The sequence below is a fragment of the Schistocerca gregaria genome, chromosome 2 (genome assembly GCF_023897955.1).
Source record: "Schistocerca gregaria isolate iqSchGreg1 chromosome 2, iqSchGreg1.2, whole genome shotgun sequence".
NCBI classification, from domain to species: domain Eukaryota; kingdom Metazoa; phylum Arthropoda; class Insecta; order Orthoptera; family Acrididae; genus Schistocerca; species Schistocerca gregaria.
The window spans coordinates 522,180,581-522,205,913 of NC_064921.1; the positions used below are offsets into that span (position 1 = coordinate 522,180,581).

General features: G+C 40.2%; 1 protein-coding gene across 1 annotated transcript in view; it reads left to right on the forward strand.

Moving 5' to 3' along the window:
* Positions 1-1,721: 1,721 nt before the first annotated feature.
* The window catches only part of LOC126330094 (uncharacterized), a 103,246-nt gene continuing 79,634 nt past the window's right edge, over positions 1,722-25,333 (forward strand). The window contains exon 1 of the mRNA XM_049996330.1: positions 1,722-2,517. Within this exon, the coding sequence (XP_049852287.1) occupies positions 2,401-2,517 (117 nt within the window). The 5' untranslated portion in view covers positions 1,722-2,400. The remainder of the gene's footprint in view (positions 2,518-25,333) is intronic.

Sequence of the window (25,333 nt, forward strand, 5' to 3'; positions counted from 1 at the left end):
CATATGCACTAGTTAGTTAGTTAGTTAGTTAGTAAGTTAGTTACGTGTTCCATTGATCAATAGCACGGAAAAACCATTATGATGTGGAACATATTAAGCGCACAAGAAATGTGCACAGGAAACAAGTTTTCTTTTTTTTTGCATTATAGCCTTAACCCTAAATATTTCTACTATTCCCTTAAGTGGCACAAAATGCATATATTACATCTCCAGATTTATTTACTCATATTCAAGAATTCATCTATGGTATAGATGGAGTTGTCAAAAAGGTATGATTTCTATTTGTTTTTGAAACTATTGCTACTGTCTGTCAGACATTTTATTTCATCTGGTAATTTATCAAAAAATTTAAAAGCAGCATATTTTACCCCTTTCTGTGCCAAAGATAGGTTAAGTAAAGGCTAGTGTGGGTTTTTCTTTTTTCTGGTATTGTAATCATGAATGTCGCTGTTGATTTTAAACTGGTCCATGTTGTTGAGAAAAATTTCATTACTGAGTAAATGTACTGTGAAGCAGTTGTAAGAATTCCTAAACATTTAGAAGATGTGCGGCTATGAACCCCACACATTATTCTAACTACTTTGTTTTGAGCAGTGAATACTTTTTGCCTAAATGTTCAGTTGCCCCAGAATATTATTCCTTATGCAAAGTATGTTAGCTTACTAATTTCTATATCCTCAAAATTGGCAATTATTCTGATTGCAAAAGTTGTGCTGAACCTAGTCGCTTTAGGAGATCCAAAATATGACTTTTCCAATTAAGATTCTCATCTATATCTACTCCCAAAACCTTAGTATGCTCTACCCTGGCTACTGACGCCTTTCGATGTGTTATGTTTATTGAAGGAATTATACTTTTTGCAGCACAAAATTGGATGTACTGTGTTTTTTCAAAGTTCAGAGCAAGCCCATTCACAGTAAACCAATTAATGACTTTTCCAGAGACCTTATTTGTATCATTTTCTATCGGACTTTCTTTTACTGGATTAATAATTATGCTTGTATCATCAGCAAACAGTGTCAGTTCAGCGTCTTATTTCACATAAGAAGGGAGGTCATTCACATATATCAAGAACAGGAGGGGACCCATGGTCGAACCTTGTGGAACACCTAATGTAATTTCACCCCAGTTAGATTAAGTGGCAAACTCCTTTGAATTACTTGAAGCATATAAAGAGTTTATCAGTATCAGTATCTTCTTTAAAAGGCGGAACATATTGTCACTCTGCCACATATTATTTGTATGCCTTCCACATACTTATGTAATTATGCACTGATGGAAACATGAAACATTCTCACAAAACAGGTATGCATTGGTTCTGAAATATAATAAATTTAGAGCAGATGGCCTGCTAATCTGGCTGAACAAGTCAAGGGCATCTTTTTTGTAAATAACAGGATCCTATAATTCTTCAAAATTGGTTTGTCCTTCTTCACTTGATCCTTCTGATACAGTTTCTGTTGCTGTATGTACTTAAAATGATGGGCACTTTACTTGTCCTGTTACAGTTTTGCGCGAAGTCTAGCGATCTGCACATTCTGATACACCAAACGCATTTTGTAGACACAAATAACTGCACTTAATTTTACCACTTCATCGTCAAGACAGGTCGGTTTTGACGATTCGTATGAATCTGGCAGTGATATGTGGAGAGTTGAACTGTCTTTCTGCGCCATAGATTATCTTACAACTTTAGAGGGATTGTCAAACCTATCTGGCAGTTTCTTCTTCATCGTCAGTTGACGCGACTTATTTGGAATGTCAAACAATGTGGCTAACTGCATTCCACAAGAGTTTATTATTAACACGTTCCTTGTAGTGTCTGCATTCATGAACTGCGTTTTGTTCAGCATGTAGTTGACAAAACTTAACTTTTTATATAGATAAACAGGGTCTTTTTCATAAGAGCTTCTCGTCTGCTATTCACTAGCCATTTTCTGCTTCTAACACGAAACATTAATCACCAATATACATTTCGTTTGCAAGTGAATCCTGACGATACAGTTTAGTAACATAATGGTATATGCCTCTCAGGGTCCTTAGGAAACCTATGAAAAGACAGATGTGGTATCTTCTTCTCCTTGTTGCTACAATTTATTGTGCTACACTACGCTCCCGTCTGCAAAAAAGATTGTACAAACCAAAATAAACAACTATTATTCGCTTTCATGATCGCGCCGATCTCAACAGTTAAACTTACTGGCCGCTTGGCGCGCGCTGACGTAGCAGACAACAAAATTGAGATGAATTGTCGCGACTGTGGTTACTTGTTAGACTGTGTGAAGTATCTTCGATATTTGTGGTGAGAGGTGGGGATTTGTTATGGTGCGGTGCAGCGTGTTTGCTTATAGGTTATGTTTTAGTTTGCCGACGAAGTAGCTGTACTTGAAAAATTACACGATGGATATGCATTTGAAATTATTTTTCTTAGAAGATTGCTTCAAACCTAATAATGGATACAGTTATCTTCGTAATTCTTTGAATTCACTTCTCGAACACAAAACGTTTTCTCTGAAAGTGAGTATGTTATAAATGCAACGTAATTATTATTATTAAGGTTTTTGTGTTGTCAGACGTCAAATAACGTATGAGACTTGTCGAAATTGACATTCATGAACTGTGTCACGAACCGTTCATTTGGACAATCTCCACGCACCAGTATAAGGTTTCTGCTGAGATAGTAAATATCTTGTACAGTTCTTGATGCTGTGACGTTATTTCGAGTGTCGACGTTGATACATTTTTGTAATGTGAATGTATTGATATCTGTTGCTTCTATAACATTCTTGCAGTTGTCGTACAGAGTCGATTGATTGGGTTGGAGAGAAAGGGACCAAACTACAGGGTAATCAGTCCTTATTACAGAGTCGTAGCACTATTACTCACTTGTCACCATGTACTTCATACTACCCAGGAACTAACGAAATATAAATTGGGTACTGTAGAATTCTTTGGCAAGAACTTCTTCCATGTTATTGTGCCTTATAATTTGTTTTCGTCTCTGTTCATGTTGCGTTTTGTTGGAGGTAGTTCGAAACCTTACAGCAGCTGTTTAAATTGGTAGCTATGTTATGACAACGTTACTGAATTAGTGTCTAAAAATCCGTTCTGTGAATCACTTCCGTCTGTTATTTAAAACATTAAACGTTTTAATGCCAACTTCACATAGTGAGCACTAAATTGCGCGGGGGAGGGGGGTGGGGTCACGGGAAGGATGCTTGTGAAACAGGATGGACTGGTACCTTAAGTTGATGATCCAGTATGTTTGCAGTAATATACTGCAAGAAAAGTGGCACATTGTTTAGGAGGTTAGGAAACTACTTTCATGTTTGAGTTTTACAGTGAACAGGAGTTCAGATTTATGTTGCCGGTTGTTTCCCGGACCCCACTCATGGCAAGTACCATGATGTCTTCTCATAAAATGGTACAGTAGATTTATTTCCTCCATCCAAGCCTGTTTGTTCTTTCAAGATATCTCAACAGTGGACCATAAGAACTCTGAAGTTCTTTACTTTCTCTGATTTCTACGGTCATTAATGTTTGGGGGAAGTCATTCTGACATAGGTTTTCTATGGTGTCATAAAATTGCCTATGAGAAATATCATGGTGATTCATTAAAATGCCAAATACCACTTCTTTTCATAACGAATTTTCTCTTTGCAGCAGAATATTGCTGATTTGAAACTTCCTGGCCAATTGGCCAATTAAAACTGTGTGCTACTCATTGATTCAAGTCTGGGACTTTTGTAGTTTGATATGCTTGTATGGGTTGTGCTTGGAAACTTTGCCAGTCCGAGATTCAAGCCTTGGTCCAGCAAATTACTGTTTAATAGAGTTTTTCAAAAGAAGCAAAACAAACAAACAAACAAGCATATGAGGGCATGAGATACTCTGGTGTTGCAAAGGGAGGCACCAAGTAGAAAACGTAGTGAACCATTATTACTAGGTATTAATGGCATTTAACTCTGCCTCTTCGGTGATATACATATAAATAACCTCAAAAAGTCAGAAAAACAAAGCAGAACAGTCATTGAAAATTTTTTGAAGAAAGTCTCACAGGTACAAAGGGGAGGGTGGAAGAAAACTGCTGAGAAACGAATGTTGAGGAAGTTAAGGTGTGTTTTTGATGTATCTGGTATACATACAAGCAGTAGTTTGAAAGGTAATTGTGTCCTCTCTTTACTTAGCATGCCAAGAAGCTCATGACAAAGACGCTTGCAGTAATCCAGTTTTGAAACTGTTCATACCTATCACAGTTGTGATGTGAAACCCAGCTCTTTCTCCTCTTCCAGTAGACCCGGGAGGTGACAGATACTGGTACCCAGGTTGAGACAGTGCTTGATTTCCAAGAAGCATTTGATGCATTCCCTCACCCTCATCTAATGAACAAAATATGAGTGTATAGATCATCAGACAATCTTTGTATCTGGATTGAGGAGCTTGTAGCCAATAGAGCAGAGTTTATCATTCTTAATAGAGGGAAATCTTAAGATCTAAAAGTAATTTTAAGAATCGGATAGTTTCCTTGACCTATATACCTTAACAGCAGCTCCCGATCCCACAAATTGGAACTGAACATTTCTCTTGACGTATATAGCTCAACAGCAACTCCCAGTACCAGAAAACCCACAACCACACATTGGAATCAAACTATTCCCTTGACCTATATAAGTCAACAGAAACTACTGATACCAAATCATAAAACCCAAAACTACAACCACGTCCACAATCATCACTACCTCAAAAAAACACAACAAACCAACAAAAGTGGAATCAAACACTTCCCTTGACCTGTTATCCTTACGACATCTCCACATACAGCTGTCCCTGGTCTGAGACGCCGGAACTTTAAGTTATCCTCATTTCTTCACGACATACTGAACACTTCATGACTTCATCCAAAGATTCGAATAGTTGAAGAAATTTTGTTACAGACAACGCACTGCCCCCATCATCGCCGACAACCGAAAACTGTTGACCCTGTCAGTCATATCCATACCTACCAAAGACATAAAAAAGCAATTTACCAAAATGCACGCACGACAAACAGAAAATAACTACAATAACATCAAAATAGGAAACTAAGATCGTTAACTCACTGAAAAATATTCTGCTGAAAGCACAGTCCCGATACCACACAAGTGCAATGCTATCATGCAAATGAACCCCATACGCCACGTAACACGCTACCCATAAACACACCACAAGGGAAAACCACCGACCTCAACAATTCGCCACCTATAAACACACCACACACGTAAACTAAACCAAAAACATTACCTAACATACCACCAGAGAGCACCACCGATCACATCAAAACGACACCTACGAACACGCCACTCTCACAAGCTAAATTCCACACCGTCATGACGTCACACACAACAGCCGCCTTACGTCACGGGTCAAAACCGACGAGTGGGATCGGATGCTTCAGTCGACCCGGCACCTTTTACTAACTTGACACGTTCCACATCATTATGAAGTGTCGTATTCATGATCTATTGAACAAGTACTAATCTAATCTCTGTGTGCTGTAATTAATCTATTCTGATCCTCACAATCCCTATGGGAGCAATTCGTAGGGGGCTGTAGTATGTTCTTAGAGTTATTATTTAAAGCTTGTTCTTGAAACTTCATTAGTAGAATTTCTTGGGATAGTTTGTCTATCTTCAAGAGTCTGCCAGATCAGCTCTTTGGTCAAATCAATGACTCTCCCGTGGGTGAAACAAACCTGTAACCATTCATGCTGTCCTTTTCTGTATGCATTCAATATCTCTGCTAGTCCTATCTAATACAAGTCTGACACACTTTAGCAATATTCCAGCATGGATCTCACAAGTGATTTGTAAGCGGTCTCCTATGTAGACCGATTGCATTTTTCCTAGTGTTCTATCAATAAACCAAAGTCTGATACCCATGTTCCCCACAAATGAGACTATGTGTGTGTTCCTCTTCACACTCCTACTAACTGTTACACCCACGTATTTGTATGAGTTTACAGATTCCAATTATGACTCACTCATACTATGTTTCTTTATTTTGTGAAGTACACAATTTTACATTGTTGAACATTTTAAACAAGGTGCTAGTCATTTTGTCAAGCTCCAATTGAATTTTTGTACAGCTTCATTCAGACTGTATTTCATTGTAGATATCTGCATCATTTGTGAATAGCCTGAGGTTACTATTAGCACTGTCGGCAAAATCATTAATATACAACATAAACAGCGAGAAAACCATCACACTTCCCTGTATGCACCCGAAGTTACTTCTGCATGTGTCGATGACTCTCCATCCAAGATAACATGCTGTGTCCTCTTTAACAAAAAATCCTCTGTCCAGTCACATACTTCGTCTGGTACCCCCATGTGGTTGTAGTTTTGATAATAAGTGTAGAAGTGGTTATGGGTCAAATACTTTTTAGAAATCAAGAAATATTCGGCCCACCTGACTGTCCTGATTGATTGCTTTCAGATGTCATATGAGATAAGGGCAATTGACAACAAATTGATGTCAAGATCTGAAGAAAACGAGCATCATGCGTCATCAAAGAATCATTTAGAAAGTGCAAAAGCTTTGCTGTTAAAATTCTAAGAGCATACATTCCTTGAAAAAAATCAGGGAACAAATTACTTTCTCATTGATATAACGTGTAAAAATGTCATAAAACCAAAATTAAATATGTTCAAGCTCACACAGAGACCTATCAACATTCGTTTCTTCTGCACACCAGTTGTGATTGGAACAAAAAACAAAAAAAGGGCGAGGGGGAAGTGACAGTGTGCATTAAGTACACTCTGCCGTGCATGATAAGATGAGAATCTGACATCAGACAACGAGTAGTGTGGCACTGTGGTTAGAGACTGGACTACCAGTCAGGAGGGCAGTGGTGTGGATCCCCTTCATGCCATCCAAATTTCAATTTTTCTTAATTTCCCTAAATTTTGTAAGTTGTATGACTGTGGTGAAAGGGCATAGTCAATTTCTGTTTTCTATCCAAGTTTGTGCTTTGTGCCTAGTAACCACATTGTCACTGAGATTCTGAACTCTAAATCATCCTTTATCTGAGAGCAACTCTGCCTTCTGAATATGGGTAATACACATTGAAACTACTTCCTCCTGCACACCTGTTGTTGCAGACAACTCAAGAGTAAGTGTGGTTGATGTTCTACATCCAAATCCCCGAATAAGGTTAAGTAGTCCCTGAAAGGAATTCTCTGAGATGAGATGAATGCCCAGCAGAGAAAACTGGACCCTATATACTGAGCTGGCCTTTCCAGAGCCTTGAGATAGTCTCCAGGACTAGGTAGGTAATATTAGAAAGTGTGATACACTTCATTGCAACAGCATCTGTGCCAAAAGACTCCATTTAGATTGAGAATGTATCCTGAATGTAGGGGAGGATTGTTCATTGCCAAGTAGTCATTAGAGATTTGCTGCAACTAGCTGCATGAGTAATGGCTTGGAAAGTGTGGTCAGTTAGTGGTTGTAAGTGATTGTACTATTTTATGCTTCTCTTCACTTTGTCATTGATTTGTTGGCTACAGTTTATAATAAATAGGGTAGATGACTAATCTGCATAAAATTTGTATTACTTTTAATCATTCTTGTCATATTTATAACCAACATGAACTGTTGACAATAAATGCTCCCTTTTTTGTGTGGGGGGTATGGTTCTTGCTCACTGTGGTGCCACGGCACGCTGCTTAAGGAGCTCAGTCAGTGGCATTTGAGTGGGGAATGGTCATCTCTGCGCCATACTCAGATCCTACCATCAGCTCATGCCTACTGAAATTGGGACTCATCTGACCAGGCCACAGTTTTCCAGTCATCTAGGATCCAACTGGTATCGTCACAAGCCTAGGAGAGGCACTACAGGCATTGTTAAGCTGTTAGCTAAGGTACTTGCTTTGGTCATCTGCTGCCGTAGCCCATTAACACCAAATTTCACCATACTGTCCTAACATATACTCTCATCATACGTCACATGTTGATTTCTGTGGTTATTTCACACAGTGTTGCTCATCTGTTAGCACTGACAACTCTGCACAAACACCGCTGCTCTCAGTTGTTGAGTGGAGGCCATCAGCCTGTCTGTGGTAAGAGGTAATGCCTGAAATTTAGTATTATTGCCACACTCTTGACACTGTGGATCTCAGAATATTGAATTCCCTAATGATTCCCAAAACTGAACGTCCTGTGCGTCTAGCTCGAATTACCGTTCCACTTTCAGAGACTGTTAATTCCCATTGTGCAGCCATAATCTCATCAGACACGTTTTCACATGAATCACCTGAGTATAAATGGCAGCTCCATCAATGCACTACCCTTTTATACCTCGTGTACGTGCTACGACCACTATCTGAATATGTGCACATTGTTATCCCATGACTTTTGTCACCTCTGTGTAGTGCCAACTGGCTACATTCTGTGCTCACAATAACTGCGTAGATTCATATATGCTCTTAAAACAAAGTGCAGTAGTGAATCTGATGTGGTTGGATCATTATGTAGGCTTTGGGAGGGCTCCTTAATAGCACAGACATCACACTTCTGATTCCTGAGCTGCTAGCTTCTCTTGCTTGTCAAGGAGTAGATCCCAGTCTTCTTGGAGCATCAGTACTTCCTGCAATGCCTGTTGTGCCAGATGACTTTTGCTGCATCTGGGTGGAGAGCCCTGGATTGGAGTAGGTAGCATCAGGACAGACATTTCACTCTTGAAACACAGCAAACAAAATGGACATAATGGCCATACTGATCCAGCTCTCTCAGCAGATACTTATAAATACTTAAGTGTGGACAGTTAATCCAACTGCTTTCTCTGCCCTGACTACCCCATGACCAAGCCAGATGACTGGGAACAGAACAATTTATTCAGTGCCTGGTGTGTACTAGAACAAATGGAGATACTTTTACAGCAATGAAACCATTATTCTTTGAGGAACACACAGCTCAAGAGATATGTTTTGAGAAGTGGATCTCTGTTGACTAAAGCCTTTTCTGCTGTACAGTCTCCAGCACTTAAGGCATGTGAAGGACTGGGGGGGACACACTGGTGACTACTACTTCACATAAAACTCTTGAATATGCTACAAAGAGTTATCTTTCACAGAGATCTTACGCTTTAGACAGATGAGGATCTATCAGCTAATATATAATGGTGAAGTGTATGTTTTGACCAACATTTATAGAAGGTTCCTGGCAGATTAAAACTGTGTGCCCGACCGAGACTCGAACTCGGGATCTTTGCCTTTCGCACGCAAGTGCTCTACCAACTGAGCTACCGAAGCACGACTCACGCCCGGTACTCACAGCTTTACTTCTGCCAGTATCCGTCTCCTACCTTCCAAACTTTACAGAAGCTCTTCAGCGAAACTTGCAGAACTAGCACTCCTGAAAGAAAGGATACTGCGGAGACATGGCTTAGCCACAGCCTGGGGTATGTTTCCAGAATGACTGACAGAAGGCTTCAAAAAATAAGCTTTATAAAAGTTAAAAGTTATAGTGTCGAGATGTGATGCAAAATCTTATGTCCTGCCACCTGTGGGATGTTTCTGATGCTTATGCTCTTGATAACAGACCCAAATGCAGAAGTCTTTTTGGTGCCACCCATGGCTACATGGCCATGGGAACCAGGATGGCTCCGTCCTATGCCAACCTCTTCATGGGCCGCATGGAGGAGGATTTCCTGAAGACCCAACAGCTGCTTCCCTTGGCCTGGTATAGGTTTATAGATGACATCTTTGTGGTCTGGACTCATGGTGAAGAAACACTCCTTAATTTTCTGCATAACCTCAACTCCTTTTCGAATCTGAATTTCACCTGGTCCTTCTTCTCCAAAACCCAAGCCACCTTCCTGGATGTTGACCTTCATCTTGTTGAAGCTCACATCCACACCTCTGTCCATATCAAACCAACAAACAAGCAACAGTACCTTCATTTTGATAGCTACCATCCATTCCACATCAAACGCTCCCTTCCCTACAGCCTAGGTATTCATGGCAAACGTATCTGCTCCAGTGACGAATCCCTCAACAATTACACCAATAACCTGACCAGTGCTTTCCTCTCCCACAACTATCTTGCAGATCTTGTCCACAAACAGATCTCCCGAGCAATACATTCCTCCCATCCAACAACAATGTTCCTACACTCAGACCACACAGAAGCATCCCCCTTGTCACCCAATATTATCCTGGCCTCGAATACATCAATAAATAACTCCGCCAGGGATATGACTTTCTCAAGTCAACCCCTGAAATGAGATCATCCCTTGACAAAATTCACACCACCCAGAGTTGCTTTTCGTCGCTCCCCTAACCTCCGTAACATCCTTGTTAAACCCTACAGTATTCCCAGACTACCTTCTCTACCCAGCGGTTCCTACCCCTGTAACCGACCCCGCTGCAAAACCTGCCCCATGCATCCCTCCACAACCACCTACTCCAACCCTGCTACTGGTAAAACATACACAATTCAAGGCAGGGCCACGTGTGAAACTACACGTGCATCCATGCAATAACTATCTGCTTTGTTGGATCAAAATGTGCGAGGCATGGGGCATCAGAAACTGGGATTTCAGCCTGTGGAAGGATCACTCACAAGCTGGTGTCCACTGGGAAAAACTGAGACAAGGGGGCAGCTTCCGTTGCTGCTGTGGATAAGAATTTGCGGTAATACAATACCTTCCCTAGAAAGGAACAAAGTTGCTTAAGTACTGTTAGTCTGGAAAGTTTGATTGTGGCTTCAACATGTTTATCCAGTGTACGAATGTCTGAGCTGGAAATGGTGTGGCCAAGGTACTCAATATCCGTCTGGAAAAAACAACATTTTTCTTTTCTCTATTTTAGGCCAGTGTCCCTCAAGTCATTGAATAAAGATTTGAGATTGCGAAGGTGTTCTTCTGTGGTTGTTCCTGTTACAATACCTGTTTGAGTGTTAATTGTTCCAAAAACCATTGAAAAATGGCAGGTGCATTTGAGATACAAAACATTAAGCATTTCAAAGAGTGAAGACCATGCAGCATGTTAAGTGTAAGAAACTGTTGAGATTCTACATCAAGGGGAAGTTGGAGATATGTATCCGCTAGGTCTATTTTAGAGAAGATGTTTCCACTTTTTAATTTTGACAGTAATTCTTCCAGTTTTAGGAATAGGATATGGTTCAATATGTGATTGGGCATTGACAGTTACCTTAAAATTGCTGCACAGGCAGATCTTCCCAGATGTCTTTTTGCACTATGACTAATGGGTAACCCATTGACTAGAAGGAATAGTTTTTAGAACTCCTGTTGCAGTTACACGATCCAATCCTTCCTTGACTTGGTCTCTGAGAGCTAACAGAATGGCATGGGCTCGAAAGTACTGAGGCCATGCCTTATGTTTCAGTGCGATTTGCGCCTCAAAATCCTTTGTGGTGCCGAGTTCTTCGGTGAACAGGTCCTCATAATCCTGGCAATATGTCTCTAGGTCCGAGTACGAAACATCTTCAGGTACCAAATTCACAGAATCGTCTATTGAAAACCCAAATTTCTGAGAAGAATCCAGTCGAAACAAGTTCTCAGCGTATCACTGTTTATTTGAGTCCATAGACATATCACAGCACTGCACTGAACAGATATTTGAATGTAGTGCGGGGGCAGTTGAATTTAGTGAAACTAAACTTCTAATTGGTGTTGTTTATAGGTCCCCTAACTCTGACTTCAGAGCATTTCTACTCAAGCTAGAGAGGTTTCTTGATTCACTTCATAGGAAGTACCAGAAATTAGGTATATGTGGTGACTTCAATATAAATTTTGTATGTGATGGTGCAAGAAAAAGGATATTAGATCTCATAAATTCATATAATCTGATGCAGACTGTGTTTTATCTTGACTAGGATGCAGCAGAACAGTAGCACAGCCATAGACAATTTTTTTATTCGTTCTTCATTAGTAGATGGGCATTGTGTTAGTAAAAGGGTGAATGGCCTTTCAGAGCATGATGCATAAATTTTAACATTGAAAGGCTTTTGTACTCAAACAAATATCACATATAATTACAAAGTACGTATGAAAGTTAATCCAACAGCAATAGAGAGCTTTTTTCAACCTCATCAAGGAACAAGAGTGGTAGGATGTTTATAGTGCCAATAACACAGATGGCAAATATAATACTTTCCTTAACACATTTCCCACACTCTTTGAGAGTTGCTTTCCATTAGAACATTCTAAACGGGGTACTAGCAGTAAAAGGCAGCCCGGGAGGCCGACTAATGGGATAAGGTTATCATGTCGAACAAAGCGGGAATTATATCAAAATGTTGGAAGTAGTCACAAGCTACAGTAGCCCACTATGAACCATACTGCAAGGTGCTTACAAATGTTATTAGGAAGACAAAGAGTATATGGTATGCAAATAGAATAGCTAATTCACAGGATACAATTAAAACGATATGGTTAGTTGTGAAGGAAGTGTCTGGTCAGCAGCACAAGGTCGACGACTTAAAGTTAGTTTGTAGTAAAAATATTTCTGTTACTGATAAATCAGATATACATACAATATTAAACAATCATTTTCTGTGCATTGCTGGTGAATTAAACAAAAGCATTGCTGGTGAATTAAATAAAAATTTAGTTTCTACAGGGAATCGTATAACTCTCTTGGCAAAGTCTTTCCGAGATTGATGTCTGAAATACTCCTCAGTGATACAGACAAGGGGAAGATTGAGTCAACAATTAAACCACTGAAGACTTAGGACTCTCATGTATATGATGGAGTGCCTAGCAGAATATTAATGTACTGTGCTGCACATGTTAGCCCCGTATTTAGCCATATTTGTACTTTTTCGTTGAGGAATGGTCAGTTACCTGAATGATTAAAGTATTCAGTAGTAAAACCGCTTTATAAAAAGGGAGAAAAGGATAATGTAGACAATTTTAGACCTATTTCTATGCCATCAGTGTTTGCAAAAGGTATTGAAAAAGCTGTGTATGTAAGCATAATTGATCATTTTGTATCGCACGATTCGCTATCAAATATACAGTTCGGCTTTAGAAGGTGCTTAACAACTGAAAATGCTATATTTTCTTGTCTCTGTGAGGTACTGGATGGGTTGAGCTAAAGGTTTTGAACGCTAGGCATATTTTTTGATTTAAAATAAGGCATTTGATTGTGTTGGTCATAAAACATTGCTCCACAAGTTGAATCATTGCAGAATATGGGGAGTAGCTCACAGTTGGTTCGCCTCTTACTTTAGTAACAGACAGTAAAAGGTCGTTATTCACAGTGTTGAGAATGGCAGTGATGTGGGGTCTGAGTGGGGTATGGTCAAATGGGGGTGCCCCAGGGATCAGTGTTGGGGCCACTCCTGTTCCTTGTTTATACGGGGTGAGTCATTAGCTATTGCCACCTAGAATAACTCTGAAAGTATGATAGTTGCTGAAAAGTTTGTGGGGCAAATGTTGCATGGGACAACGGAGGCCATAATATGATGTTGCTTTTTGTTGCTAGGTAGATTCGCGTCAAAGATATGAAGGTCAACATTGTTTTTATTTTTAACAGGATGCTATAGTTCGGTACTTACTTTCTGATAGCGGTCTTTGAATGTCAGCGAAGGTCAAAAAGGTGGCATGCACGTCCATTCACACAAGGTGTTCGAATTGAGGACCATTGGTATCAGTACAGTGCTGCAATCTTCTCATCATGGTCTGAGTGATAGTCCTTATCACTTTGGCACTTATCGAAGCACGTGCTCTGTCAGTTGTCTCTTGTATATTGCGCAAATAGTAAATATTCCCCAAATATGGTGTATATCCACCTAATGTGCCATTGACATGTAAACACCATTCAACGGTTTCGCAGTACAATACTAATAGGAACGGTAAGACTAGTATCATTGAACCAAGGGAGTGTGAATGATGTATTCCGTTGAAGAAAAAGTCAATATGCTTCTCATTTACAGAGAATGCCAACGAAATTCAGTGAGAGCTAGAGACTTATATGCCAAAAGGTATTCTCACCTTACTCACTCTACACATTGTACATTTGAATATGTGTATGATAAATTGAGGGCAACTGTATCTTTAATGCATCAGAAACGTCCGGCAAAGGAAAGTTACTAATGAGGAAATTGAAATTGGTACTCTTGCCACCATGGTTCGAGCGCTTTGTGTTAGTTCACGTCAAATCTCAGGGGAATCTGGCATGAGCCAGAGTAGTGTTATTCATGTTCTGTATCACCATAAATATCATCCTTACCATATCAGTCTCCACCAAGAATTAACTGGTACGGATTGTATGTGTCACATTGAATTCTGCTGATGGGCTCAACTTCAGATTCAGAATGATGACACATTTATTAATTTGACTTTATTCACTGACGAGGCTACATTCACGAACCATGGAAATGTTAATTTGCATACCATGCATTAATGGGCAACTGAAAATCCATGTTAGCTGCGGCAAGTTGCACACCAAAAACTGGCTGGTGAATGTATGGTGTAGGGTTCTGGAGGACAAAATTATAGGCCCCTATTTCATCAAAGGAAATCTTAATGGTAGGAAGTGCACCACTATCCTCCAAGAAACATTAGGTCTGTTATTGGAAGAAATACCTTCAGGAACAAGGAACAGAATGTGGTATCAACACGATGGGTGGCACATTTTTCACTGCTGGGTAGAAATGAGTTGCAGAGACAATTCCCAAATTATTAGATTGGACACGGAGGAGATGTGTTGTGGCTGGCTCAGTCGCTAGACTTGACGCCTCTGGATTTTTTTCTTGTGGGGATTTGTAAAAGGCATTGTTTTTAAAGACATTTGAACTACACCTGAAGACATGCATGAGAGAATTATCAAAGCATGTGCTTCGATAACTGCTGATGTGATAAGGAATACCACTCAATCCGTGATAAGAAGATTGCAGCACTGCATTGATACCAGTGGTCATCACTTCGAACATCTTCTGTAAATGGACATTCATGTCAGCTTTGTGACCTTTGTTGACCTTCAAAGACCGTACTGTTACACACAATTGGATTCATCTCGATAGCTGCTATCAGAAAATAAGTACCAAACTATAGCATCCCATTAATAATAATAATAGTAATAATAATAATAATAATAATAATAATAATAAAACAAAGTTGACCTACATATATCTGAAGTGACCCCGCCTAGCAACAAAAAACCAGTGTCGTATTATGGCCCATGTTGTCTCATGCAACTTTTGTCCCACAAACTTTTCAGCTCTTATCATACTTTCAGAGTTATTCTAGGTGGCAATAGTTTGTGATTCACCCTGTATAAATGATACGCCCTCTTGTATTACAGGTAACTCTAAAATATTTCTGTTTGCTGATGACACTAGCTTGGTAGTAGAGGATGTTGTGTGCGACATTGGCCTTAGTTTCAGATAGTGCAGTTCATGATGTAAGTTCATGGCTTGTAGAAACTAAACTAATGCTAAATCACAGTAAGACTCAGTTTTTACAGTTCTTAACACACAATTCAACAAAACCTGACATTTTAATTTCACATAAATTAGTGAAACTGAACAGTTCAAATTTCTAGGTGTTCAGATAGATAGTAAACTGTTGTGGAAAGCCCACATTCAGCATCTTGTTCAAAGACATAATGTTGCCATTTTTACTATTCGAACGGTATCTGAAGTATTTTCATTTGCTTATATCGTATGGTGTTATATTTTGGAGTAACTCTTCTCATTCTAAAAGGATAGTTTCAGCTCTGAAACGGGTGGTTTGGGCAATAAGTGGTTTAAGTCCATGAACCTCTTGTTGACTCATGTTCACGAGTCTGGGTATTTTGACATTAGCCTCTCAGTATTTATATTCCTCACTGTTATTTCTTGCTAACAATATTAGCTTATTCCCAAGAATAAGCAGATTGCACTCAGTTAATACTAAGCAGAAATCAAACCTGCATTTGGATCAGACATCCTTAACTCTTGTGCAGTATACTGTTGCATCCATTTTCAATAAACTACCACTAGAATTCAAAAATCTTAGCAATAATTGACGTGCTTTCAAACCGAAACTGAAGAGTTTCCTAGTGGGTCACTCCTTCTATTCTGTCGAGGAGTTCTTGAAAAATTTAGCTGATTCTTGTTGTATTGTTGATTGTGTTTACTTGAACTTATGGCTTGACTTTTTTCGGCTTCATAAACATTTTATTTTTATCTATTATTACTTTTATGTTGTAATTTCTTGTACTGACATGTTCCATGACCTTGGAGATTTGGTCCTATATTTGGTTCTATGGAACTTGACATGTAAATAAAATAAATAAACTAAGAAGGTAACTTGGTGGGTGACATTACGATATGTTATTGACAGTTTGACTTGACCACATACTGGGATGGTGTGTTTATTATACGCCATTAGATGTTTCTCTGTTTCTTGCAAGGGAGGAGCTCCAAGTTTCAAATAGGTACTGATAGGTACTGTAATTCAGAATGCTCATTGGTGTGCTGGTGTCTACTTGTAATGGAACTGATTTCTCTGCAATTTGTACTTCTGTGAAAAGCTTATTGTAAGTCTCCTGATGCTGGCTCATTGCCATATTTATTGTGTTATAGCCAGGGGTAACACAATAAATATGTCACTGTTCTGCAGTTTATTGAGACAATACTAATACAAAATAATTCTCTTGTCAAGTGCCAAGTTGTAGGTGAACATTTTATGAAAATTATATAAATTGATGGTGGTTGTACCATTGGACAGGAAGTGCAAGTGAAATGCAGAATTCTGGCAGAAGTCACATGTCCGTTGACATACTAAGCTTAGTGAACGTTGAAGTCCAAGTTCCATTGTAGCATTCGGATTGTAAGTCCAGAGCACAGCCAAATCAACATTGAACACCAGGTCCACTGCAGCAGAGTACTTCAAAGTTGTGGAGTAGAACATAGCACGATGAGAACTGGCTTGTAAACATCAGTAGTGCTTTTAAATAATGCTCATAGTTAATGAACCCAGCAGCTGGGGTCGCTGTATATTATGGGTGGCCATTCGCTGAGAGTCCAATCGCTTTGGTTTGTAGTCACATGTGCGAAGGCAGCTTGCGATGCTAGCAGTGAACCACGCAAGTCGAAATGCAGCCAGTGGTGCATTTCTTGGCCGTGCATAAGAATGTGTCACTACTCGGTGCGGAGATTTAATAGTGTGGATACCACAACCTTTGTTCGAGTTGGTGAATGGTTGGATGCAGGTAGCATTCCTGGTGAGGGATAGGATGCGGGTGGTGTTTCCCATGCCACAGGTGAGCACTAAGAGATGCCTAATCTGCTCTGATCCTTGAACTGACCCAATCCATTTATTTTTACTTCAGCATAGATTATTTTTTAGCTCTGGCATCAGTGTTGCCTTCAGTGTTTCAGTTTTACCATTCCTGCATACTTCCATCATCTGTTCACATTTCTGGTGGGTGTTAGTAACTGCAGCTGAACTACCTCTTGATGGAGGGCTGATGACCTCACTGTTTTGTCCCATAACAACCCACCCACCAACTTTCCAGTTGCCCATGCTTTTTTTTACCTCATAAAATTTTTGTTAAACTAGTTTTTATAGTAAATCTCCCAGCATGTCTGGAAAGGAAAGTTCACAATTAATGTCCAGTTTTGACCATTGAACACTCAACAAAAAGAAAGTTTGCACAGTGAGCTACAAAGAAATGCACGTTGGAAATCGTGTCGCAAAAGAGAGGAACTAAGAAATGGATTGAGAACAGACTGGAATATACAACTCCCTACTTATTGCTTACATGGAGATTGTGAGGACAAGATTCGATTAATTGCAACACACTCAGAGGCCTTTAAACAATCATTGGTCCGTTGGTCAATATGTGGATGGAACAGTAAGAAACCCTAATAACTGGTATAATGGAACATATCCTCTGCCATGCACTACACAGTTGTTTCCAGGATATAGATGTAGAGTAGAATTACACTAAATATAGTGGAAATGGAAACCTTTATCCAGCAGGCTTTGTTTTATATAATTTAATGTTTGCGTAGAAGTGTATATTTGTGCATATGTGAATGTGTGTGTGTGTGTGTGTGTGTGTGTGTGTAGTCTGATTCTTGGATCTTCTTATCTAAAGATAAGATATAGTTTATTAGTAACCATGGAAATAAGAAAGGACTTCATCTATAGAAGTTTATGAATATGGAAAGAGGGGAAAGATAGACAGGTTCTCAAGATGAGAAGTAAGAAAGGAAAAAATAGATGTAGTTGCTAGGATCGAAGAAGAGAAAGAAGATAGCACCAAAGGCAGGAAACCCTTCCTCTCCTCCCCTTTCCCCTGGATCCCTGCCTCTCAGGTACATAAGTGAGATGCCGGAGGAGGTTTGGTGTGAAATTGTCTCCTACAGAAAGGACTTGTCCCACATTCACCCTTTGAGGTCCCCAAAGGAAATCCTAGCAATCCTATGGAAATGGAAAGTGATGAAGAATCAGGCACACTTGCTTGTGAGGATTGAAAGATGTGATGTGTGTTTTGTGTTAGCCATGATTTATCTGTTCTTGTAAACCATGCCTTTAGCTACAATATCCACCCCTTTCAAAATTTATACAAACCCTCCCATCTATATCACATCTCATAAAAGGTGTAAAATACATTATGTATAAAGTAGAAAAGCTATACACTTCGGTATAACAATTGTTCAATTAGTCACATCAATTACATTTTCTACAAATACACTACTTTATTCAGTTTATTTCGTCTAGATATCACTTTTTTGCTGTGGTCCTCTTAAGTTAGTCTCTATTTTATGGTCATATTCAGATTTTTTTTTTTTTCGAGTTATAAGATTACAGGATAGTTCTATATTTTAAAAGGAATTTGGGGCAGGAAAATTATTTTGGAAGAAACACCGAAAACAGCTCTGGATCCGACGGTTATCACTCTTATCATTAACTCAGAATGTTAATGACCCTGGGGATAGATGACAGAATAGTTCAAGATTTTGAAGGAATTTGGTGCAGGAAACTATTTGGAAATAACACTGAAAACAATTCGGGATCCGACTCTCGTCACTCTGCCCATTAACTCAGAATGTTAACATCCCTGGGGGTAGATGACTCTGCCTGGATCCCATGGATCTGACATTAACTTTTCTTGTGCACTGGGAGACCAGTAATTTTCTTTAAATTTCTTTTGAAAATCCTCCCAAGAGGAAAAATTCTCAATATTTACTGTACCCCATTCCGAGGTTTGTCCTCTCCCCAAGGGGAGTGGCGGGTTCAGCGGCATTCGCAGCGCACGAAGCGGAGGGTCAATTTGGAGGCTGGTCATATGGTATCGCCCGTTCTGCGTGTGAGTGGACATAGCAAGGTCCGAGCAGGCACATGGGGGGGGGGGGGGGGGGGTATTAGTGAGCCCCTTAGGGAAATAGCGGAAAGGTCGGGGAAAAAGGCCAGTGTTCACTATGTCTGCTTGTCGGGGGGTCTCATCCGAGATGTGGAGGAGGCCCTGCCGGCGGCGATAGAGAGCACTGGGTGCACCCGACTGCAAATAGTTGCTCATGTTGGCACAAATGACTCCTGCCGTCTGGGTTCAGAGGTCATCCTCAGTTCGTACAAGTGTGTGGCGGAGTTGGTGAAGGCAGAAAGCTTCGCTTGCGGGGTGGAATCTGAGCTAACTATCGTTTCCAGAACCGATCGCGGTCCTCTGGTTTGGAGCCAAGTGGAAGGCTTAAACCAGAGGCTCAGACGATTCTGCAGAAATGTGGGGTGCAAATTTCTCGACCTCTGCTATCGGGTGGAGAAATGTAGCGTCCCCCTGAATAGGACAGGCGTGCTCTACACGCAGGAAGCGTAACGGAGTACGTGTGGAGTGCACATGTGGGTTTTTTAGGTTAGAGAATACCCTCTCTAGGCCCGACAAGATGCCTCCTGAGACGTGGCAAGGTAGGAGTAGGCAAAAGGCAACAGAGAATAACAATATTAATCTGCTAATAGTAAACTGCAGGAGCGTTTATAGAAAGGTCCCAGAACTGCTCTCATTAATAAACAGTCTCAATGCCCACATAGTATTAGGGACACAAAGTTGGCTGAAACCAGATGTAAACAGTAATGAAATTCTAAACTCAGATTGGAATGTATACTGCAGAGACAGGCTGGACAGTGAAGGGGAGGCGTGTTTATAGCGATCAGAAGTGCAATAGTATCGAAGGAAATTGACGGAGAATAGAAATGTGAAATAATTTGAGTGAAGGTCACGTTTAAAGCAGGCTCAGACATGGTAATTATGATGTCTCTATAGGCCCCCTGGCTCAGCAGCTGTTGTGGCTGAGCAACTAAAGGATAATTTGGAAAATATTTCGAGTAGATTTCCCCACCTTGTTATAGTTCTGGGTGGAGATTTTAATTTGCCGGATATAGACTGGGAGACTCAAATGTTCATAACGTGCCCGTTATGACAAAGAATCCTGTGAAATTTTTTAAAGTGCTTTATCTGAAAACTACCTCGAGCAGTTAAACAGAGAACCGACTCGTGGCTATAACATATTAGACCTTCTGGTGACGCAGACCAGAACTATTTGAAACAGTTCACGCAGAACAGGGAAACGGCGATCATAAAGCGGTTACTGCATCTATGATTTCAGCCGTAAACAGAACTAGTAAAAAAGGTAGGAAGGTTTTTCTGTTTAGCAAAAGTGACAAAAAGCAGATTTCAGAGTACCTGATGGCTCAACACAAAAGTTTTGTCTCAAGTACAGATAGTGTTGAGGATCAGTGGACAAAGATCAAAACCATCGTACAATATGTGTTAGATGAGTATGTGCCAGGCAAGATCGTAAGATATGGAAAAGAGCCACCGTGGTACAAGAACCGAGTTAGAAAACTGCTGTGGAAGCAAAGGGAACTTCACAGCAAACATAAACATAGCCAAAGCCTTGCAGACAAACAAAAATTATGCGAAGTGAAATGTAGTGTGAGGAGGGCTATGAGAGAGGCGTTCAATGAATTCGAAAGTAAAGTTCTAGGGACTGACTTGGCAGAAAATCCTAAGAAATTTTGGTCTTATGTCAAAGAGGTAGGTGGATCAAAACAAAATGTCCAGCCACTCTGTGACCAAAATGGTACTGAAACAGAGGATGACAGACTGAAGGCCGAAATACTAAATGTCTTTTTCCAAAGCTGTTGCTCCCTTCTTGCAGCGGTGTACTGTAGGTATTTAGAAGAGTGTAGCATTCCAAAGGATTGGAAAAGGGTACAGGTCATCCCCGTTTTCAAGAAGCGACGTCGGACAGGTGTGCAGAACTACAGACCTATATCTCTAACGTCGATCAGTTGTAGAATTTTGGAACACGTATTATGTTAGAGTATAATGACTTTTCTGGAGACTAGAAATCTACTCTGTAGGAATCAGCATGGGTTTCGAAAAAGACGATCGTCTGAAACCCAGCTCGCGCTACTTGTCCACGAGACTGAGAGGGCCATAGACACGGGTTCACAGGTAGGTGCCGTGTTTCTTGACTTCAGCAAGGCGTTCGATACAGTTCCCCACTATCAGATAATGGAAAGCAGCATGTCATTCTCAATGGAGAGAAGTCTTCCGAAGTAAGAGTGATTTCTGGTGTGTCGCAGGGGAGTGTCGTAGGACCGTTGCTATTCACATTATACATAAATGACCTTGTGGGTGACTTCAGAAGTTCACTGAGGCTTCTTGCGGATGATGCTGTGGTATATCAAGAGGTTGTAACAATGGAAAATTTTACTGAAATGCAGGAGGATCTGCAGTGAATTGACGCATGGTGCAGGGAATGGCAATTGAATCTCAATGTAGACAAGTGTAATGTGCTGCAAATACACAGAAAGAAAGTTCCCTTATCATTTGGCTACAATATAACAGGTCAGCAACTGGAAGCAGTTAATTCCATAAATTATCTGGGAGTACACATTAGGAGTGATTTAAAATAGAATGATCATATCGTCGGTAAAGCAGATGCCAGACTGAGATTCATTGGAAGAATCCTAAGGAAATGCAATCCGAAAACAAAGGAAGTAGGTTACAGTATGCTTGTTCGCCCACTGCTTGAATACTGCTCAGCAGTGTGGGATCCGTACCAGATAGGGTTGATAGAAGAGATAGAGAAGATCCAACGGAGAGCAGCGCGTTTCATTACAGGATCATTTAGTAATTGCGAAAGCGTTACGGAGATGATGGATAAACTCCAGTGGAAGACTCTGCAGGAGAGACGCTCAGTAGCTCGGTACGGGCTTTTGTTGAAGTTCTGAGAACATACCTTCACCAAGGAGTCAAGCAGTATATTGCTCCCTCCTACGTATATCTTGTAAAGAGACCATGAGGATATAATCAGAGAGATTAGAGCCCACACAGAGGCATACCGACAATCCTTCTTTCTATGAACAATACGAGACTGGAATAGAAAGGAGAACCGATAGAGGTACTCAAGGTACCCTCCACCACACACCGTCAGGTGGCTTGCGGAGTATGGCTGTAGATGTAGATGTAGAAGGACCCCACAGCAAATATGATCATCTTAGAATCTTCTCAATTTTTTGGTAGTGCATTTTTAACCCTTTTCAAGAAATGGATTGAATGTACATCTCTGTCTGGCTTAAATTTAGGGTATTGTATAGATAACCCTGAATTAGTTCCCCTTTGTAAATCATTCACCGCTTCACTAGTTAATACCACATTAGATGAAGTTACCCTTTTTTCTACTTTGTCTTGAATAAGCTTAAATTCTCTCTACAGGTCTTCTATACACTACCTGGCATCATTAAGTTCAGAAGAAGAAATAGGCAATACATTCCCGGATGATATTCTCTCGATAACATTTCGATCTATAATTCCCCCAAATTGTTCCTTCAAACTAATTGCTATTTTCTCTTTGAAATTCCTTCCTATATTGTGTACCCATGTACTGACACCTGTAATTTGTGATTGAATGATTGTCATTAACTCATTCTGCTTATGTACACTATCTTGCAAAGTATACAACCCATGTCTTACATCATTATACCTAATATTGTACACATTTTCAATGGAGCCTAACTTTTCAATAAGTTCAGATTCTACATTATTACATTTGTTCTCAATGTCCATGCCTTCCCGCAGATTACTAACTTCTTTGCTTTGAGAGTTGACCTTGGTACTTAACAAACCCAAATTTGTCATTTGAATATTTAAAGTTTTCCTCTGAGCATTTAATTGTGAATCTAATGAGTTTAACTTAAGACTTTGAGCATTTAATTGAGAATTTACCAACCCTATAGTCGCACTCTGAGCTTTGATTAATTTTATCAATTTGGCCCAGTCAGGCACTTCTTTGCTAACTGTCATGGCCATAGCCGGTTCTTGAGTGTCCCCAACTTGTTGCATATTCTCCATACTTTATATGCTTTAGCCCTAGTAAGTATTTAAAACTAACTTTAAATATGATAATGACACAATAAAAGTTCAGTCCGACACTACCTTGTACCACTTCGTACTAAAGCAATGAAGTTTTGTTTCAAGCCACGTTCTGACGACTTAAAATCTGAGTGTGAGTATGGGTTATACTGATTTATTTCCCCAAACCACATTCCACTTCTTTACGAGGTGACTTACTAGGAATTTTACAGCCCCTCTTCTTTACGGGATAGTCGGCTGCTGGAAAATCTCTTGACTTCTTCTCTGTCGAATAGAGCTAGCTACAGGAACTTTTAAGACTCTTTCTACTTATAAAATGAGTAGACATATGAACTTTCCTTTTTGTCAGTTAACGATGTATTTGACTTTCGTGCACAACATAATTCACACTTTCAACATATATATGGAACTTCTGTAAGTACCTCATACCGTCGAACATTAGAAACAAAATGAGTTACAGTTAAAAGAAAGTTGGCTTGACTACCATGACTTTCTTAAATGAATCCTAAAATATGTCTTGCCTCTATCAAGGCTGAGCCAAGAGTCCACAATAGTACTTTTTCAACTGTTCTTGTTATAATTAACAATAGTCAACGACACAACAAGCACAGAGCGGCATGTAAACTAAATGGTTATTTATTACAGACTCACTAACACATCTGTGGATTGTCAGACAGGTACATGTCGGTGCTGTTTGACCGCGCGTCTGCTTTCTTCCCACGACTTATTTGGAACCTGCACACACATACATGTGATGCGCAGTAGGTAGGATTTTACCATCCTGCACTCATATCTAGAACATCTTATGTTTGCGATGGTAGAAGGCTGAGTGGTTCTAGAATTTACACAGAATTTCTCAAATCACTACACCGCTCAGTCTGAGGCGCCTTACCACGGTTCGTGCCACACCCCCCGTCCTGTTGGAGGTTCGAATCCTTCCTCGGGCGTCAGTGTGTGTGTTGTCATTAGTGTAAGTTAGTTTGTTAGATTAAGTAGTGTGTAAATCTAGGGACTGATGACCTCAGCAGTTTGGTCCCATAGGAACTTGCCACAAATTTCTAAAATTTACAAAACAGTGCCAATTATGATTCATGTGGCTTTGTATGTGTTTGAAGGTAGTAGTTATTTAGGCAAATGCAGATCTGAACAAATAACAGTAGTCTTTGAACTTGTTACAAGTTGGTAAAACATTGCATATTTGTTTCTCTGTTTTTTTGAAAGAATTTTTGTGCAACGATTTTATGTAATTTTGCTTGTTTATGTGGAAAACCAATGAAATAATTTTTAAAAGGGAAAAATTGTTTGTAAGACAGTATTATGAAAAGGATAGATTGCTACTCACCATATAGTGGAGATGTTGAGCCACAGACAGGCACAACAGAAAGTCTGCTACACATGTGAGCTATTGGGCCAAAAGTGTTCTTCTGTTGTAGAAAACACACAAATATTCATGCAAGCACAACTCACACACACAACTGCTGTCTCTGGCCGCTGAGGCCGGACTGCGAGCATCTGTGCATGACAAGAGAAGTGATCTGGTTGGTGTGGGTAAGGAGGAGGCTGGGGGGGGGGGGGGAGGGGGGGAGAGATAACAGGGTTCGGATGGGGGATCATGAAGTGAAGTGCTGCTTGTGGGGGCACTCAGGGATGTGGTGGGGCAGGGTAGGGTAGCTAGATGCAATCAGGAATTTTGATTGGGGGAGGGGGGTGCTAGAAAGGAGAGAAACAGAGAAGGGAAGAAAGACTGTGGGTGTGTCGTTTGGATGGAAGGCTGTGTAGTACTGGAGTGGGAACAGTGAAGGGGATAGGTGGGTGAAGGAAAGGGACTAATGGAGGTTGAGGCCAGGGGGTTAGAGGAACATAGGATTTTTTTGCAGGGAGATTTCCCACCTGTGCAATTTGGAAAAGTTGGCATTGCATTGGTAGAAAGGAGCCAAATGGCACAGGTTGTGAAG